General features: G+C 39.9%; 3 protein-coding genes across 3 annotated transcripts; all 3 read right to left on the reverse strand.

Moving 5' to 3' along the window:
- Positions 1 to 275: 275 nt before the first annotated feature.
- Positions 276 to 1,193, reverse strand: LOC131479978 (olfactory receptor 4C6-like). Its single transcript, XM_058662263.1, has one exon. It carries the CDS (start codon positions 1,191 to 1,193, stop codon positions 276 to 278), a length of 918 nt encoding a protein of 305 aa, XP_058518246.1.
- A 7,198-nt stretch (positions 1,194 to 8,391) lies between these two features.
- LOC101519192 (olfactory receptor 4C3D) lies at positions 8,392 to 9,318 on the reverse strand. Its single transcript, XM_004585555.2, has one exon. It carries the CDS (start codon positions 9,316 to 9,318, stop codon positions 8,392 to 8,394), a length of 927 nt encoding a protein of 308 aa, XP_004585612.2.
- Positions 9,319 to 15,011: 5,693 nt separating this feature from the next.
- LOC131480061 (olfactory receptor 4C46-like) lies at positions 15,012 to 15,929 on the reverse strand. The gene has a single exon (XM_058662450.1). The coding sequence runs from the start codon at positions 15,927 to 15,929 to the stop codon at positions 15,012 to 15,014; it is 918 nt and encodes a 305-aa protein (XP_058518433.1).

Below are 15,929 nucleotides of genomic sequence, written 5' to 3' on the forward strand. Positions count from 1 at the left end.
TTGGAAAGATAAAGATAACCTTGAACTAGGAAAGGATTACATGGTTCAAAGGACATATTTTGAAAACTAGTGAATCTGTCACTTTTTTAAAAAGTGTTGCACAAAATACACTTGCCATGATGTACTGTAGTTACACAAATCAACTTTTACCTGTTTTGTGAACTTATAAGGTACTTTTGGTTTCTGAGTGATCATCTGATTGCAGTGGGCAAGAAAGTAAGTTCTCAATAGTCTTATAAGTAAGGCTTGTCCTTAGCAAATACAGTAGGGACCATTCAGTGGCCTTTGTCCAACCACAATTTCTTCATGGCTTTTCTCACTTCTGCATTCCTCAAGGTGTAGATCAAAGGGTTTAACATGGGTTCAACAACAGTAAAACACACAGCCATCACCTTGTCTATGGGGTAAGTGACCACGGGCCTCATGTACAGGAAAATGCAGGGCACAAAGAACAACACAACCACCATGAGGTGGGAGCCACAGGTGGAGAAGGCTTTGCGCCGGCCTTCTGAGCTGCAAGACTTCAGGGAGCAGAGGATGAATGCATAGGAGATAAGGAGAATGAGGAAGATACTCACACACATCATCCCGCTGTTGAGGATGACTAAGAGGCCAAGGACGTGAGTGTCTGTGCAGGCCAGTTTTAACAATGGGAATAAATCACACATAAAGTGATCAATTATATTGGAACCACAAAAAGGTATCTGATACATGAAAAGAAGCTGTATTGTAGCATGCATGGATCCCCCCACCCAAGCCCCTCCCACCATAAAGTAGCACACTCGAGGACTCATGGTGGTTGTGTAGTGCAGGGGCTTACAGATGGCCACGTAGCGGTCATAGGCCATCACGATGAGAAGGATGATCGCCACGCCACCAAAGAAGTGCTCTGCAAAGAGCTGGGTCATGCAACCTGCAAGGGAGATGGTCGTGCTCTCAGACAGGGAATCCACGACCATCTTGGGGGCAATGACAGAAGAGTAGGTGACATCCATGAGGGCCAAGAAAGCAAGAAAGAAGTACATCGGTGACCTGAGGCTCTGACTTGAGGCGACTGTCACCAGGATGAGCACATTCCCCAACACTGTAGCCACATACATGATCAGAAACACAACACAGAAGATTTTTCTCAGCTCAGGATTTGTGGTAATTCCCAAAAGAATGAATTCAGTCACATTGTTTGGATCCTCCATTGAATGTGGGCTGAGGAAACACACCTCTCTGTGGTGGAAAAAGCAGTATTATTTTTAGTTAGTAATCACTAGTACAGGTGTTTTGTGCACCCTGTCTCATACCCTCTTTACCTACCGTATTCCCCAGTTCTTGCTGGAAAAACCAGTTGGAGACCACAAAGGCTTCACAGAAGTATCTCAGTGATTCCCACAAATGACACCCCTCTCACTGGTACACCCCACTCTTGGATCTGCAGTTTCCTGTTGCCAGTGGTTTAGGGGACCTGTTTCATCACTGTGATACATACACACCTGAAAATAAGGAGATATTTACACCCTTAAAGTAACTCTGAATCATTAGAAACTGGAAGGTGATGGAGAAGTGGTAACACACTTCATGAATCTCTATTTACTGTTTTGTCTTTCCTTCTTCACTCTCCCTATTCAAAAAACAGACTGCCTCCATTCTGCATGCCCTCAAGGAACTACTCACAAGCAGGGAGCCCTGCAGTTGCATTGGGGAACTTTAATTTAGGATGCCAGCTTTCATTAATAGTCACACCCAAGAATTTGGAAAACATCATATAAAATTTCTTTTTGTATGCCGTTTACTTATTAAACACTTAGAAAACTCTACTTTTCAAATTATTATTGCTAGTATCATGATATATTTCTAATATCCATGAGTTCCTGCCTGTGACTTACCTTGTGGAAATTTAGTTGCTTTTCTGTTTTAGAGTTTAGATACTGAGGGAAAAAAATGACGTCTAAGTTCTCGTAAGTAGAAAACACAAAAGCCAAATTCAAACCTAGATTTTCTTGACCCAATATCAACATGCAACATGTCTACTGCTTCTCATGTTAATATTGAATGCTCAAAATTGTCAGATTACATTTTCTTTCATGATGACACTTCATTTTTATAACAGTATAGTGGGATAGATTTATGCCTCTTTAGCATGTTTCATTTCACCGTGTGTGTGTGTATTCTAGTCTTCAAACTAGAAGTTGCAGCGTTAATTAAATTTCCAACTGTTTCCATTAAATATTTTCTAGATAAGGTGATTGAAAAACATTTAAATCTTAAATTCCTCTGCTCCAAGAAGATCCAAATCTACAACATTGTAGACACCATCCAAACATGAACTTATTTTGACATAAATTATTCTATTTATAGCTCAAGTATTGAATTCTTAAGGGATGATATAAATCTATTGTCATTCCTCCTTCATGGCTCACTTCTTCACTTCCATTTGTCCTTGCAAAAGAGAGCTTCCAGATGAAAGGATGGATTCTTAAGAATGACTAAAGATGGCTTTCCATGTGCCAGACCTGTCACCTTTATTTTACAGATCACACAAAATAAGATGCATCACAAATACCATCTCAAGGAACTGGAAACTGAGTCTTGGAGACTCTACGCATCTCATTCATGAACAGTGGGGTTGTGGATTCAGATAATCTCATTCTGAAGTGCAAATTCTTAGCCATTGGATGATATAAGCATTAACTTATAATATTTGATTGCCCCTTACCATTAAACTCTGTGAATCCATAAAAATTCTACTTTGGTTTTAGTACATGTTTGGACATTTATGATTCTGTCTCACAAAGAACAACCTCCTCTTTTAGCAGTCTCTCTCATTCCCACCCTCAGCAGTCAAGTCTTTCTGCTCCAGCTTCCTAGCAAATCCCAGGCAATTCTGTGTTGTAGAAAACAGCATGAGTTCTGGTGAACTGACTTTCTCACTGTATCAGAAAAGAAATTTACTGACTATGTATACTATCAAAAAAAAAAAAAAGAGTGCTGTTTTCATCATTAAAATAATTCTCATGATTTTTTAAAACATGGTATATGTGTTGTTATTATCCTGATTTTCTCATATAGTAGTAAGGATTAGAAAAAAATATATAAACCTGAGTAAAGCATCGTGGCCAGTATGTGATCCAGTTTATAGCATGGACAACAAGCTAAAACAGACATAACAAATGTTTTACGCTCACACCTCACAGAATTTTCAGGAGAATCAATGGAACTTGGAAAGCACCATTTAAAAATTCACCTGGATCGTGCTCCAGTTTAGTGACCTTCTTTAATTCTTTCTGCCTCTGTCCATACCTTCTGCTAAAACATCCGTCAGCACACCTTCTTCATGCCTTAGTTTGTCCCCAACACCAATGTCGAAACTATCATGTAATAAGTTTATATCAATAAGAATTTAAGTATCGTCATGTTCTTCAATTTTAATGATGGCTTTATCTTCTTATGGGGATACAAAAGGATGGCTACTTTATTCTTTTTCTACACATGTATGTACACAATTGAGTATTTTCTTAAATTAAATTAAATCCATGAAATTAAAATCATCCAAGTAACACTGCACTGAACCACGTAGCCAACATTGTCAGTGCCAGTCCATCCCTGCAGACATTAGAGCCCCTACCAGTCCGAACATAGAGATATCATGTACACTCTATTTTTTTTTATCATTTCTTTGCTTCACCATGCTTTAGCCAACCTTGAAAAGTTGAAATACAGCATAGTATTAAATCATCCTCATATCTCCTCTTTGCAATGTTAATTTCAAACCCTTGCCAGCAGGGATTAAAGTAAATTAAGAAAAAAAAAATATTGAGAGCCCAAGCTTTTCCAACATGACATTTCAATTTGTATATATACAGATGAACAAACACATGTTCAGTATAATGTAATATTTCATGTGTTTAAGTTACTCAATGATTTCAACAACTTCAAAGTAACACCTCAAATAGGAGCATACATAATGCTTGAATAAAATTCTAAGGTCACTTCTAAAGCTTTGCCTGGTGTCATCTCTGTACCTCCAAGAACCACATTACCTGATGGTCAGAACAAGTGGAAGGTGGAGACTGTGTAAGTACATGTCGCAGATTCACATTTGTGAGGACAAAAATTTGGTCTCATTCATGATGCCCTCACATAAACTTTCTTCTTCAGAAGATCTGGAAATTATGATGTGTTAGTACTTCAAAATAAATCAGGATCTACACCAGACGCAAGTTATCCAGCCATTCAGTGGGGCATTGATTTGTCAGGACTAGAGTTCTTGTTAACTTGAAAGATTTAACACAGTGATTCTAAGTATCCAAAGACTTCACTAAGAAACAACCGCTGTGGCTGCAAAAAGAACTAAAATTTCATGTAAACAAGGAAGTTGTCTCAAAAAAAGCACCCAACTAATTTCTTTAAAATGTCATTCGTTGTAAGCTTATAACATTTCTAAGTCCATATTTTGTAAGAAATGTCATTGCCAACATTCCTCTCCTTTGGGTAATGAGCTCAGGTGAAAAGAGGAGTAGCCCATAATTTCACACTGTGCCGACTTGTATCATTCCAACTGCATCCCTGTGCAGCTGTGTCCCTACTGGCTCAGGTACCAATCACTGTACCAATGAACTCCGATCCACTCCCATGGCGATCAAGTGTTTCCCAGGGGCAGAACTCCACTGGAGCCAGGCTAGGCAGAAGATCCAGGCAAGCAAAACCAGATCACTCACTCCATACTGGGTTCTGTCTGTTCATGGTCTTAGATTTTTTAAGTTGATTTTTATCTCCTCCTGGGGATGCCAAGGGATGATGACTTTATTTTCTGTGTATAGTATTTCTGAAGCTATGCTGTGTACATGCCTAGCCACTGAATTAGATTTCAAAAACTCCGTGAAATCAAAATCATCCAAGAACTACTGCATTCAATCATGTGGATTCTAACTGTTAAAAACAACATAGCAACACAATGACCTATCTTTCCGTTGAAACTGATGAAATTGTTAGGGCCAAAGTGTTCTATCATTCACTCTGATCATCTATTCATCTATCCATACTATTACTGAAACTGTGCCACACTGAGCTGCAACATACTTTTCATCACTAAGGATCTGAAAAATGCATCCTTCAAACATAAATAAATAAGTATTAAATTCTTCTTCATTCTGTAGTAATTTGTCTAGCAATAATAACACGCTTTCTACTTTAAAGGTGCTTAAAGCTATTATCTGGTTTCTTTTTCCACTGTTCGTATGTGATGATATTAGCATCCTTCATTAAGGTCCATCACACACTACACCTTGCTCATGAACATCATTGATTGCTTCCCTAGGAAGTGTCCCCGGGAGGAAGGGCCTCAGTTTTACCGAGTATGAACCTCACAGGTCATAGCTAACTGCATTTCCTGTGTCTGCACTAACTCACCAAATTCATTCCAAGACTTTACCCAGTCACTTACACATGGGTTAGGGCAGTGGTCCGCAAATGATGTTTTGTCAATAATCATCTCTCTGTGGAAACTTTTCAGATGTTTTGGTTCCTAACAGACCTGTCTCTGAGTTTCTAATACCCCAAGTACAATCACTACCCACTTACACACTCATGCATATTTGAGCCTTAACGATAAGACAGTGACATAGACACAGGTTTGATTTTTCTTTTCATAATAGGGTTCCGTAGACACAGGGATTTCCCCATCTGCCCTCCCCATGTTCCCTCCCCTCGCTGGTTTCTCTAATATTAAATAGTATAGTCCTTCAGCAACAGTCACAAGTCCATCATTCATGGATTTGAGTATATCATGACATAACTATAAATCATAGTAGAAAGTCCAGCATCCTATTGTCAAGATATACTTAATATTTCATTGGGAATTCATCTTTGATTTGGGAGTAGAGACACATAACACAATGTATCCTCACTTCTTCAAAGGAAATTTATTTCTTGATACAGCTCCTCTGGATGAACATGTGCATAGATACATTTACCTATACACTTATTGATCTTGTATTTTTTCCTGATAGTTGCCGTATATCAAAGAGCACATATGATATTTGTCCTTTTGAGATTAGCTTATTTCACTGAGCATAATGATCTCTAGTTGGGATTTTCTAATAAGCCATTTTTTAAAGGTTTATTTCTTTGGAAAGTAGAGTTACAGAATTAGGTCCAGATGCTGGCTCACACCGTAAATGCACGCCATGGGCATGGCTGGGCCAAAGCCAGGAGATTCTTCCCATTCACTTGCTTGGGTCAGGAGCCCAAGCACTTGGCTGTGTTCTTTGCAGCTCTTCCAGGCACCTTTTCAAGCAGTTGGAATAGAAGTAGGGCAGGCAGGACTGAAACTGCTCCCACTAGGTGATGTCAATCTTTCAGGTAGCAGCTTTGTTCACTACAACACATCACAGGTACCAATGAGGCTTTCTTATACACTTAGGGGGAAAGATATCACATCTACTATAATTGTATGAATTGAGAGGCACCTATTTTGAGAATAGGGAAAATAGAATGATCTTTTAGGCTGAGACCTAGGAGTGGAATTGTGGTGCAGCAATCTAAGCCACCATTTGCAATACTGCCATCCACACCACAGTCACACAAAAATCTTTGTAATGTGGTCCACAATCAGTTCTGTGTTTGGTATTTGTTAATCATGGTAGCAAGGAATACTAGGAACTAGAGTAAAAGACACAGAATCTAAAAGCAGCATTTTGCTTAACCGCACTGAGTCTAATCTCTTCTTCACTTGTGTAAAGCTGCATACAGACCCTAGTGATATCGGTTCCTGTATTGAGAGAGTAAAAGTCAGTAAATAGCTTAATATACTGTGTCATCATTGGCCTTAAATGCAGTGTGCTCTCCTCTTATGGTCTCAATAAAACATGTTCCAAAATCATGCAGTCTAGATACTCTGAGAATGTTTAATCCACACCAGCAACAGCAAGCCTGATCATTGGTATTCAGTTTGTTTCTGATTTTAATCATCTTTACAGGACTAGGCTTTGGGGAAGAGTTTTGTGTCTTGTGAATTTGAGACATTCATGAATAAACAGGGACACAGAGATACCCACCCACCCATCTCACCAAAAAAATTACAGTCAGTCACAAATGGCCAATAAAGTTGAAGGAGACACTTCCAAGAAGTAAAATGAATTGGGGCATTATAGTCAAACAAGATTTAATCATCTCAGTGTTAAGTACTACTCTATGTCTAGAAGGTTCCCATGTGCTCAGAGAGTGCTGAAATACATGTGAGGAAGGGTGACAACAAACCCTACTCCCCTTTGGTGAAGGACAAAGTGGACTCACTGATACCAGCTGGACACTTCTCAGTGACAGACGTATAGACACATCACCACAACGGCCTGTTAAAAGAAAGCAGAACTGAGGTTAAGAAGACCTAGGTTTGAATTTTGCACCTGGGACTTTTGGTTGTATTTTCTGAGACAAAGGGGCTGATAATGCTCTCATAGGCTCAAGTTGATTCTTCATAAAATGTGAATTGTAACATTTAAATGACTAGTTAGGAACATAGATCCCATCACTTCAATGAATTAAAATGCTGACATATATGAACTGACTCAAAATGTCAACATGACACTTTCTGGAAACAATAGCTTTGGTAGGATATGTTAGTTTTCATTTTTTCCTCCTGATAATTCTACTCCTTCAAGTGCCTCCCCAAAACTTAGGAAGAAAAAGAAAGAAAGCTGATATGTTTGTATTTGAGAAAAATTGTGAGCCACGAGGCTATTTAAGCAAAGAAGAATAAACTAAGACACATCTCAAATTTTCTGGCTTATTTTTTGTCAAAAACATTTAGAGATAGGTAATAAATTGCCTCTTTCTTTATGAGCATCTCACAAAAAATAGAGTCTCAAAGGAAAAGAACACAGAACAGGTGTGACAGGAGAGAAGAGGAGGAAGAAGAGAAGGGAGGGAGGAAGAATTAGGGAGAGGCAAGTCACAGCAGTGCGTTTCCATTTCAGCAGATCACTGTCCATGTGTGCATCTAAGAATTCTCTAACTTCTTATTGTAATACAAGCCAAGCAAAAATGCAAAAGAAATGTTTTTCAGAGATCAAGACTCTATGGAAAATCCAGATGTCTTCAAACTACAAAAGTGTAAAAAAATTAGTCCCATGTAGGCAACAGACTGGAGAAGAAATGCTTAGGGTCATCAAACAGTGGATTCATAGCTGTTCTATTTCATATCCAGAATGTGTGCATAGGATCTTTAAAACCTCAGCTAAGTATATTAAAAGGCACCCAAAGCACATAGCCCACCTTCTACAAGTTTATTTGCAAGCTTGATTTTTGTCAGTCATCTGTAAAATGTAATCTCTTGCACATTTGACCACAGATACATTCCTCTCCGCTAATACCTGTCATCACTTTCTTGGCATTGTGAGTGGATTAAGTCCATCTTCGCTTCACCAAATTCCTCATGGCATTCTTCACCTCTGTATTTCTTACTGTGTAAATGATAGGATTTAGCATCGGGGTGAGGATTGCGAAGAACACAGTGACCAACTTGTCCACAGGGTAGGTGGCCACGGGACGCATGTAGGTGAATATGCAAGGCACAAAAAAGAGCACGACGACGGTCACGTGCGAGCCACACGTGGAGAGGGCTTTGCGCAGTCCTTCGGACCCGAGGGACTTCAGAGAGTGCAGGATGACCACGTAAGAGAGGAGCAGCATGGACAGGATGAGCAGGCACATGGCTCCGCTATTGGCTGCCACCACCATCCCAAGCCTGTATGTGTCTCCACAGGCGAGCTTCAACAAAGGGAAGAGATCGCACATAAAGTGGTCGATGACATTGGGACCACAAAAGGGCAGGTTGACCATGAAAAAAATCTGCAGAGTGGCATGCAGGATGCCTCCAATCCAGGCTATGAGCACCAGGAGGCGGCAGAGCCCCTGCCGCATGATGGTCGTGTAGTGCAAGGGCTTGCAGATGGCCACATAGCGGTCATAGGCCATGACGATGAGAAGGATGATCTCGGACCCCCCTAGCAAGTGCTCCACAAACAGCTGAGTCAGGCAGCCCCCCAGAGAGATAGTTCTTCTCTGGTAGAGCAGGTCGATGATCATTTTGGGGGTGGTGACCGAGGTGTAGGAGGCATCGATGAAGGACAAGTAAGTGAGAAAAAAGTACATGGGAGCTGAAAGGGTGGGACTCAGGGCGATGGTGAGGACGATGAGCAGATTCGCCAGCAGGGTAAAGAGGAAAATGAACAGAAACACCACGAAGAGGATCTTCTGCAAGCGTGGATTCTGTGTGAGCCCCAAGAGAATAAATTCGGTCACATTATGGGGAGCCGCCAGGTGATCCATTCACACAGTGACACCTCGCTAGGATCTAAATTACCTGCACAAAGAGAAAGACACCTAATTAATCATCTAGAAATGATGCTGTGCATTTCATACTACGGAGGGAGAGTAGTCCCTGTGTCTGTGGAGTATGTTCTTATCCCTATGTGCTTCACGTGAAGCAAACTTTTGAAACAATTATGCTTTCCAGTTTAATCATTGATTGCTTATTTCATTGAATGAGTATGGAGAGTAATACTCTCCACCATGGAACAGCATGTTATTAGCCAAATTAACCTCAAGAAAAATGGAATGGCAGTTGTTCCCTCTTGCTTATCCTTCAAATTTATGCTCCACATAACATGCACAAACTGTTTTTTTTTTCACCTAATACAATTAAAAATTCTTGGGTAGTTTTTTTTTTCAGTTTATGGAAACCTACCAAAACCTTTTACATGTACTTGCCTCCATGTGTTAAAATTTTGAAAATACATGTCTTGGTGAACCGAGGTTGAGCTAAATCCATATCTCTCCATAGATTGGATTCTCGGCTTTGGCTTTGGCTCCAGCTTTTCATTAACGCATCCTCGCACATGTAAGGGTTATGGCTTCAAAAATGAGCTTTTGCCCCGCATGTGGGAGACCTGAGTTGTGTTCTAGGCTGTTGGCTGTGGTCCCCAGTCAATGGACACATTCACAGTATTTCAGGAGTGAACCAGTGGAAGGGAGTGATTTCCAGATAAGAAGCTTCTGGACAGCAAAGGAAACACTTAACAAAGCGCAAAGACATCCAATAGAAGCGCAGAAAATATTTACAAATTCTGCAGATCATTACCCAGGATACATAAGAAGTTCAAGTTAGTCAACATAAAACAAACAATCCAGTTAGAAAACAGACAAAGGACATGAGCAGGTGTTTTTCAAAGGTTGAAATAGAAATGGACATGGACACATGGAAGAATGCTCAAGATCAAGAGCCTTAGGGAGATGCAAATTAAAACTCCAAGAAGATGTGACCTCACTCATTAGAATGGTCATCATCAAACAATCGGAGCAGTACGAATTAAACAGAAATAAACAGCAAGCATGTAGGGGGAAGATACTCTGAAATGCTGTTGCTGGCAATGTAAACCAGCACAATCATATTAGAAGACAGTGTTGAATTTCCTCCAAAATTAGAAAATGAATATACCATAGGACCCAGTCACTGTATCTTCTTTAACTTTTATTTTCTCAAGAAGAAATGTTTACACACATGTGAAACAACAAGTGCAATTTACCTGTTCCTTATTCTGAGACTGTTTGTCAAAACGATCAGAGAAGAATGTGGTACCCATAAGGTAAGACTGAGACCTGACTACTAAAGTAATTCAGATGTAGGAAGCAACAGCCATCACGAAATCTCCTTTCTCTCTGATGTCACACTAATCCTCCCTGAATAAACTGAATGGAAAACATTTTAACAAAAGGAAAATCAATGCATAGAACACATTCACTACAATCTCTAAAAGTGTAAAATTCTTTACATAACATGGAATGTCCAACCTGAGAGAACTGAGTACGCTAAATACGGCACATTCCATGAGGCAATACATGCGTATTAACAGAGATATTTTCAAAAATTTGCATCATACCCCAAGAAACTTCTTATTTATACAGTTACTAAAAACTATTACTGCCATATATTCCTATTGGTATTAAAAGTATTCCAGAATGTTTTAAAACTTTATTTTTTTCTTGATGTCTGATTTGCTGCAGAATATTTAAGCTTCCATTTGGGGAGAATTAGGGTGATTATACAATTATTTTAAGACTAACATGATTCTAAAGTTATTTTACTTCCTTAAGATCATCTCACCTATTTGTTTGTCTGACACAGTCATGCACCGGCCTTGAGGCAGCTGCTGTTTCACCAAGAAAGACAGGAAGCTGTAAGATCTGACATGTCAAAGGCTCAGCTGTAGTAACTGTTGACGTATAAATGCTGTCTTTGGGTAATGCCTTTCTCTTGAGCCTTTCAAAGGGATTCCACATACCCTGTTGGCAAGAACATTCTGTGAACTTTCTTAGCTAGAGCTAATTGGATCTCAAGGGTATTTCATTACTATTAGTGTATCTTGCCCAAGATCCAATTATCTCACCTTTCTGAACTGTGCATTGGAAGAAAACTTTCGCAGCCATTCCTCCTTATTTACTAAGATGTTTCTAAGTCCATATGATGACACACACTGATTCCGAGAAACAAACCATGACAGTTAACACAGTTCATCGCTAACGATTTTGTATATGGAATAACAAATGGACCTAGTATGGAGTCTGGATATTAATCATTTTATAATTAAATAGCTGGTGGCTATCTGACATTTAAACTTTTCATTATGATATTTTCTTATTTCCAAGTTTATTCTTCATAGCTATCATAATCTTCAAATAGTGTTTCCGGATTACTTGAAGTGAGGTTTATGAGTTCATTATAATACCAGTACCTCACACCAGGATGCATTTAGTACTTAAAATAAGGAAGATTCAGTGCTTCTTTAAAGTGGTTGTTTATTATGCCAACATTGGAGTTAGAGTAATATGAGCATGCTGAAAGCAATTATATTCCTGATTGAGACCCAAAGCTATATAGTGTATTTATTCCAGTCATGTAAATTTACCATAACAATATCACTGTGAAAAGAGAGATGGGCATCATTATTACCATAACAAACTGAATCAACAAAGCACAATATTTTGTGTTAATACAAGAGAGGAACCCACACCCAAATCTTATATTATTATTATTCTCATGTCAGTTTATTTTATTTTATTTTTTATTTTACGATGCAATTTCATAGGCTCTGGGATTTCCCTTACTTTCTCCCCAAATTCCCTCCTAACCCCGACTGGTTTCCCCAACATTATTACAATACTCTAGTCTGTCATAAGCAGTCATTAAGTCATCATCCTGATAGTTAAATGTATCCTGACATTGCAGATACAGTCAATGATATCCCAGCATTCTGTCTTAAAGCTATATTTACCAGTTTCATTGGGAATCCTTCTTTGACATGGAAGTAGAGATGCATGCTGCATTGCATCTTTATATCTGGATATGACAGTCTCCGTTACAGAGTTACTATACATGTCCCTAAAGGAAAAGTCATAGAACAAAATCAACAACAGGAATAGAGTTAAAAATTTTGCAGTATCATGGATTTAACTAGCATGCTACTGAATGACCAATGTATCAGTGAAAAAATGAATAAAAAATCTTCTTGAAAAATATGTTACTATATCACCTAAGCGTTGGTGAAAATAATAAGAAACTATTTTGAAGAAATGAAAATAAAAACAAGACTATCAAAATCTGTGTGTTGCAGCAAAAACGGCACTGAAAGGCCTATTTTGCATGAAGATTGCTTGGATCACAGAGAACATATGATATTGGTCTTTTGGGGGATTAACTTTCACTGAGCATAATAGTCTCTATTTGAGACCATTTGCTGCAAATGGTTAAATTCCGTTATTTTTAATGTCTGAATAGTATTCCATGGGGCAGATGCTTCGCTAACCTTACATTCTTAGAGCAGTGTTTAATACTCTGTGTCACAACACTGTCTGCTCACACCAATCATGAGACATTCTGTGACTCTCTACTAAAAGCACTCAAAGAAGCCTGCATCAGTGTCTGAAATTATTTTCAACTGACTGAAAAAAGTCAGAAAAATCTCTACATAGAACCATATGCACTAGTTCGCATGTGTTTTTAGATTAGAAATAGGTCCTAACTCTGAACTGACTTCAGAGGATATGATCACTCTAGCATGTGGAACAACAATCTAAGAAAGCCGAGGTCATGGCACAGAGGTACGTTTTACGGCTCACATGAACATTGTGCTATCATGGTATCTGTGCTGGTAGGAGTGAAGGTTTAAATAAAACACTGAAACTGACCAAAAGCCAGATATGGGCATCGACTGTACTGAAGCACCATTTTTGGAAATGTCTTTAAATTATCTTTCAACTCTGACCATCTGATATCATAGTAGGAAATGAGAATGCCAAGCATGCTAATTAAAGTCCCTTCAGCGTGACCTGCTAACTAATCTTCAGCCACCACTTAAACAGCCAGAAAGACAGGCAAAGAATGTTCTCTGGGAGCTCTCCACTTTCCTAGTTGAGCTGCCCAGATCCTAGAGTAATATAAAATGGACAAAGGACATATTTAGAGTTAGGTCGATGTCAGTGAGGGTTGTCCATGAATTCCTGGAAACAGAATAATGTCTGTCTCACAAATAAAGAGCCAAACTTTGAGTAGGAAAAGGCACAGAAACAACAGAACAAGAAGCTTAGAGTTCTAAATATTGGATCGTGTGTGTGTGTGTGTGTGTGTGTGTGTGTGTGTAGAGAGTATGGGGAGGGTCATCCCTGTAAATCACAATCTACATTGTGCTACACTCCAGTTGGCCACACAGCTTTCTGAGCATCAGCTGCTCACAGGCACAGGCACATCATGCCATTCTACAATTAGAACGGAAGAGTACACAGTTGGTTATTTTGAGAGACCACCCTTGGATTGCTGCCTGCTTGGCCCATGTGGGATGTCATAGGACAAGGCACACCATGTTCCCCAGGGAACCCCTGAAAATGGTGTTGGCTACCTGAGACCTCAACCTGGCTTGTTCCCTGGTCATACAGTTGAGACTGGTGTTTCTCTTCTCTGTCGTTGGATGACCTGTGCTGCGACGTCCTTGGTAAACAACTCTGAGAAGTCAAATGTGACACATGGTCAACCTGCCACCTGGGGCATTCCTGCCAGTCATGTATGTTGTCCATGACCTACCACATGATTCCAAGGTCCAGAGATACAGACATGCCTTCTAGCCAACCACAGAGCCACTGTTGGGTGGGAGGACTGTCAGGAGACGTCCTCTGCCTCCCCTTGCTGTAGAATAAAGGGCATGCTGCATCAGACTGTCTCTGGTGGTTCTTTCTGCTGGTGAACATAGCACCCTAACCCCATCAGAGGTTTCAGGGCCCTTCTGGCAGGGAACTCCCCAGAGGTTAACAAACAAAAGGGAGTTTGAAATAAACGCTGCCTTAGTGTTTATACCTGTAGAAATATTAACAAGAACAGTGGATTTAGGTACAGATGAAGGCAACTTGGACTCTGACACTGGGGACAGTTATGTACCTTGCTTAAGCTTCATCCTCCTTCATCCACATAACTGGAATAATCATGATAACAGCTTCTTGCAGAAGTGCTGTGACAATCATGTGAGAGGTGCAGGGAGGTCTGCAGTATTCCCCCCTCACCCAAAAGCATTAATAAAGCAGTCCAGAAATAAGCAATTAATAAATTTTGAATTACATGCTTTTCTGAGGAATGTGATAAGATTTCATGCTGTCCCACTCCATCCTGCCTGCGACATGATGCATCCTTTTGTTGCTGGTGTCCACAGAGCACACACAGTCTGCCCTTTGCTCAGGAGTTGTGTATGGTATCCAATCAACTCGCACAGTGTCTCCATTCTCACATTCATGTAACTCTTTATTTAATCAAGACGCCAAAGCAGAAACTGTTTTCACTGTACATTGTTATTATAGCTCTTTTATTGTTCATTGTTGTGCATCTACTTTTCTAATTTATAAATTTAATTTTATCCTGCATATGAGTTTATTAAGAAACAGTATGAGCAAATTATCATGATAGGAATACCTCTTCCTTTAGATCATTTGTAATTGGAATTTGCATTCCTGTTTAATATCATCTTAATGGCATTTTTTACCTCTGCATTCCTTACTGTGTAGATGACAGGATTTAACATGGGAGTGATGAGTGTGTAAAATACTGCAATGGCTTTATCCATAGGAAAGGTGGCTACTGGTCGCAGATACATAAAAATGCAGGGCACAAAGAACAGGACGACGACTGTGATGTGGGAGCTGCAGGTGGAGAGGGCCTTCTTCCTGCCGGCCTTGCTGTGAGTCCTTAAGGAGCTCAGGATAACCACGTAGGATATCAGCAACATGGCAAAGGTGATCACGGGGATCACCCCACCGTTGGCAGCAACCAAGAGACCAAGGAGGAATGTGTCAGTGCAGGCAAGTTGTATCAAGGGGAAAATGTCACACGTGAAGTGATCCATGATGTTGGGGCCACAGAATGGAAGCCAGAAGGTAACCAGAATTTGCCCAAAAGAATGGAGAAACCCCACTGCCCAGCAAAGAGCCACCAGGAGGCAGCACACACGCCGGTTCATCACAGTCACATAGTGCAGTGGTCTACAGATGGCCACATAGCGGTCATAGGCCATGACTACGAGGAGGACAATTTCTGAAGCACCTAAGAAATGTTCAAGAAAGAGCTGTACCATGCAGCCATTGAATGAAATTGTTTTTGTTTCTGAGAGAAGATGAGCCAACATTTTAGGGACTATGGTAGAAGAATAGCATGCATCTATCAAAGATAAGAAAGCCAGGAAGAAATACATTGGCGAGTCCAAAGTCTGGCTGCAGATTATGGTGATAACAATGAGCAGGTTTCCTGAGACAGTAACAAAATAGGTAATCAGTAACAGCACAAATAGAATTGTTTGCATCTGAGGATTCTGTGTCAGTCCCAGTAGGATGAATTCAGTCACATTCAT

Source organism: Ochotona princeps, chromosome 4, assembly GCF_030435755.1.
Source record: "Ochotona princeps isolate mOchPri1 chromosome 4, mOchPri1.hap1, whole genome shotgun sequence".
Classification (NCBI taxonomy): Eukaryota; Metazoa; Chordata; class Mammalia; order Lagomorpha; family Ochotonidae; genus Ochotona; species Ochotona princeps.